This window comes from Salvelinus fontinalis, chromosome 21 (genome assembly GCF_029448725.1).
Source record: "Salvelinus fontinalis isolate EN_2023a chromosome 21, ASM2944872v1, whole genome shotgun sequence".
Taxonomy (NCBI): domain Eukaryota; kingdom Metazoa; phylum Chordata; class Actinopteri; order Salmoniformes; family Salmonidae; genus Salvelinus; species Salvelinus fontinalis.
The window spans coordinates 32,275,539-32,279,891 of record NC_074685.1 but is presented as its reverse complement, the minus strand read 5'-3'; the positions used below and the strand labels follow the sequence as shown (position 1 = coordinate 32,279,891).

At 38.0% G+C, this 4,353-nt stretch overlaps 1 protein-coding gene across 2 annotated transcripts; it reads right to left on the bottom strand.

The window, feature by feature from the left end:
- Positions 1–521: 521 nt before the first annotated feature.
- Positions 522–4,085, bottom strand: nkx6.1 (NK6 homeobox 1). 2 transcript variants are annotated; one of them, XM_055874824.1, is made up of 3 exons: positions 2,941–4,085; positions 2,410–2,606; positions 522–1,572 (listed from the first exon to the last, which is right to left on the bottom strand). In XM_055874824.1, exons 1-3 carry the CDS (start codon positions 3,491–3,493, stop codon positions 1,327–1,329), a joined length of 996 nt encoding a protein of 331 aa, XP_055730799.1. In that variant the 5' UTR covers positions 3,494–4,085; the 3' UTR covers positions 522–1,326. The 2 variants fall into 2 exon arrangements, with proteins under 2 accessions (XP_055730799.1, XP_055730800.1); XM_055874825.1 differs by having other exon boundaries at positions 2,410–2,582; positions 2,941–4,048.
- Between the last annotated feature and the right edge of the window lie 268 nt (positions 4,086–4,353).

The following is a 4,353-nucleotide window of genomic DNA, read 5'->3' as shown; positions in this document are numbered from 1 at the left end:
TTACTTATTCGATTCGATATTCAAAAATCTATTCTATAATCCAGTAATCTAGGGAAAGAGTGCAGAATATTTTTTATAAAAGCACTGCAAAGTGAATATACTGTTATTGATTTACTATAAATTATTATTATTATTATTATTATAGCGTGGTTATAGGCCTACAACAATAGATGTGCATATTGCTGGTGCTATATCATAGCAAGGAAACGTGGCATGACAACACCAGCAATAATAATAACTGTTTACATAAACAAATGTAAAACTTTACGCTGCCCTGCAAAAAGAGATTACCCCTACATTAAGATGAATAGTAACAGTGTCTCAAAAGCCTGTTTATATCTTCAAATGTCTTTCGTTAATGTACACAAATAGAAATGTAGGCCTATAGGTAGATAAAATAAAACTAAATTAAATAATTTAGTTGACCCTCCCCCTATGCTTTTTCCATTATGTTCTCCATTAGCTTAATTCTGCCGAGAACAACATGTAATTGTTTTATGTCCAGAGTAAAGCAACGTTCATGCATTTTATCTTTTATTAAATAAAAGTGCATTACATATGAACCTGCGGTAACGTTAGGCCTACACATTTATGCAGGATTCAATCACTGTTACAAACTTAAAACATTATATAAATTAAGTAACATGTGGGGGAAAAAACATTTTACCAATAGGGAGACAAACAGTATTCATGTATATTACAAATGTACTTCAATTGTGTCACAACCAGTATTTTTCACACGTAAAATATGTGGCCAATTTAATTTATTTTTTCTCTTATACTCAGTATACAAAGCGAATAGGTTTAGGTAAGCTTGTTCTGATATTGTTTCGGAGTCCATAAAGGTTGAAAATTGGGTCCTATAAACAGGTGTATCTTATTACTTCACTATGAAATGTAATGTAAATTTCAAATACTAAACGAAAATGAAGATGAGAATATAGGCTACGCTTTTAACAATTGACAAAGCTAGAACAATGTCAGACGTCAGAACTGAGAGGAAGAGACTCAGCAGTACTTGATACAAAAAAAAGTTTTTTTTTTTACACATAAATATTCACAGTAATATAATTTCTATTTAATACAACTCACGTTTCTATTTACATGTAAGTACCATCTTCTTAATGCTGAAACTTCTATAAATTGAAGAGTCCATGTTTTGGCCAATGATCCAGACTACAAAATTGCGTCTAGTCCTTTGATCTGGCATGCGTCCTCCGTCCTCGTGCAAATTTATTAATTTCAAAACTTGGACGAGAAAAGGGACAACCTGCACCAGTTCCACTTTGAAATGTTGCGTCAAAAGTATTTCCCCCCCGTGTCTGTCTACGAACTGTCGTTTTCTGACGTATGAATAAGGAGTGAGGAGTTTGGTTTGTGTTTTTTCAGTAGTTGTGTTATTTTCTCGTCGTCTGAGTTAGGGTCCAACGGCTTGTTATAATCATCATCATCATCTTCGTTCTCCGAAGCCCCTTTCAGCCTCTCGGTCTCAGAATCCTGCTTCTTCTTTGCCGAAGCCATCTCAGCCGCGTGCCGTTTTCTCCATTTAGTTCTTCGGTTTTGAAACCACACCTAAAAAGTTGATATTCATTGATTACATGCAAACAAAGGACCTCTTAATCTATTGCAAAGATATTGATTAACAACCATCAGACATAATTTGCATATCATTTATGTAGCCTGGGCCTACAAACGTTGCTAATATGCCAAATGAAAAAGGCATATGTCTAGGTCACGTGAAGTCACCACATGTTCAAATAAGAGTAGGTTATATTCCATTCTAATCGTTCGTTTAGAAAAATTGACAAAAGATTTTTTTAAAGAGAAAATATAGTTTTAATTTACGTCCTTCCATGTTGTTGGCAAACATCTACATGCTGCTCTGCACTGCAAAACGTTGCTACCATTATTTCCATGACATAAATTAACAAAATGCTTCGTTAAATTGTAGTTTACTTTATTATTAATTTATTAAATATACATACTAATATTTTAGAAATATTTATAGTTGTGACTATAACCACAATTAGCCCTATTTGAGAATTCTCTTTAACGATTCATTCATATGAAATGCAATAGACAGTCATTTCTATTTAGATTCGTTTGACCACTGTTATTCGATTGAAAGTGTAGGCTATATCTTTCTATTTAGATTCGTTTGACCACTGTTATTCGACTGAAAGTGTAGGCTATATCTTTCTATTTAGAAATATTGAAACGAAAGACAAAGCATTGTCTAAAATACACGAGGCACTTCAAATGGAAAGCGTGAGAAATTGTCAAATTGAGTAGCAGAGGCTACAAGAGGCTAGTGTGCTCCCCTTTAGTTGCAGGTTAACTACAGGCTACTTATTAAACAATATTATTATGCATTGGATTTTATAAAGACTATTTCAGAATATGTCTTACCTTCACTTGACTCTCTGTCATTCCCAACGAATAGGCCAGTCGTGCTCTCTCTGGCCCAGCGAGGTATTTCGTTTGTTCAAAAGTCTTTTCCAGGGCAAATATTTGTTGTCCAGAGAAGGTGGGACGTGTATGTTTTCTTTTTCCATCTTTGTCGAGCAGTACAGAATTCTGATCTGAAAATGTAAAACATAAAGCATCTAGTCCATTAAACTAAATGTAGCCTATTGATAGAATATGCCAATAGTAAGCTATTTCATATTTATATGATATTAGAATAGGCATAATGTTAAAATATTCTCATACGATATCATAATCAATTGAATTTGAGCTGTTATAATATAAACTTTTGTTCGGTCCATTTTAATAATGCACATTGCAGCTAGACATTCAAGTCAGATCAGCTTCGGTTTTTAGGAATAAATACCATAAGCTACTGGGGAATTACTAATATCCCCTGTAGCCTATACATTAACCATAAAAATAAGTTAAATTGAAGTTCAGATAGCTCAAAAACGTGGACTAGTTACTTACGGGGTGAACATGCGAACCTGGCGTCTCTCCAGTGTGGGCTTTGCATGACTCCTGGCCAGAATATCGGGGTCCTGCCTGGAAGGTCTGTCAACGGCTTGGGGTAGCGAGCCACTGCCACTGCTGCAGCGCTGGGGCTGAAGTAGAGCCCATGGGGTGGCGGGGGGCTCAAGCTACTGAAGCGGGGCATTCCGGACAAGATTCCGGCAGAAGAGGACGCAGCAACGGCAGCAGCAGCTCCTGGGGAAAGGATCGAGGGACGACTGAGGATGTCGTTTATTCCATGAGGTGTTCCTAGCGCGCTGCATTGATGGGGGGATCCGAGAGATGACATTCCGGAGGATGGTTTGATCCCCGGTGAGGACACCGGGATGCCACCGGGGTTTGGAGAGGTGGCAGTAGGTGAGGTAGAAGAGGCCGGCCCGGTGGAAGATAACGGGTAGGCTGGGTAGAGTGGGGTCTTCATCTCCGCCATGCTATGCAGAGCTGCTAAAGGTGGGGTGCTTAAGAGGAAAGCGCTCTGTCTGGACCCGTCCATCTGCCCCACGGCTAACATAACCGAGAATAGGTAAATGCGACGGTTATGTCAACAACAAAAATACCCGCAATGCTCACGTTCTCAAGTGATAATGGAAAGTTTTTCTCATCAAACAGACAAAATAATAAAAGTCTCCTTGGAGGTAGGCCAATATTAGCCCAACTTCAACATTTGCAAACTGAGCGCCTGAAAAATTGTCTCTAAAATGAAAATGTCGTGTTTTAAAACGAAACCATGCTAGATGAAATCCCAGATTAATTTAGCCGAGATCCAATACCCATTATTACAGGGATAACTCCGCTTCTTCAACCTTGCAAATCTTGAGAATAAAGTCGTTCAAATAGGATGAATTTCCCACGTCGTCCTCGCTAACTTGGACAGACTGCTTTAGAGATGATATTATTGAATGTTTGAAATCTATTGATAAAACGCCACCATTTCTTTCCGATGCACAAGACGATCATTGAGATAATAAAACATTATCATCACTTTCCGCTGTCTTTTACCGCAAAAGTAAAAACTTTGAGAGTAGAAAACAGAAAGTAGACGGGGTGTTTCTGTTGCGATTGGGTAACCCAACGGTGACGTAGGCGGTGTGTCAAGCGTGAGCGCCAACAGGATTTAGGAGTGTGTCCTCATTGGCTCTCCATCATAGCTTTGATTTGCACATTAAAAGAGTTGCCACCCGACCCACTATTAGCCGAAACACAAAAGGAACAGAATCAATCCAGTCAATTCTAGATCTACTTTTTAGATAAAGGGACATCTGCATGTGCTCATCATGTGACATAGCCTAGTAGCCTAGGTAACTATATCCAAATGTAACTTTTGTCTATCCATACCCATTCATTTTAAAGAAGCTGTAGCTTAGGCTATTG

Coding starts and splice junctions, on each gene's coding strand:
- nkx6.1 (XM_055874824.1), bottom strand. CDS start 3,493: ATGTTAGCCGTGGGGCAGATGGACGGGTCCAGACAGAGCGCTTTCCTC. Junction 2,607..2,940: donor CAGGTTCGCATGTTCACCCC/GTAAGTAACTAG, acceptor TTAATGGACTAG/ATGCTTTATGTTTTACATTT. Junction 1,573..2,409: donor TGACAGAGAGTCAAGTGAAG/GTAAGACATATT, acceptor TCAACTTTTTAG/GTGTGGTTTCAAAACCGAAG.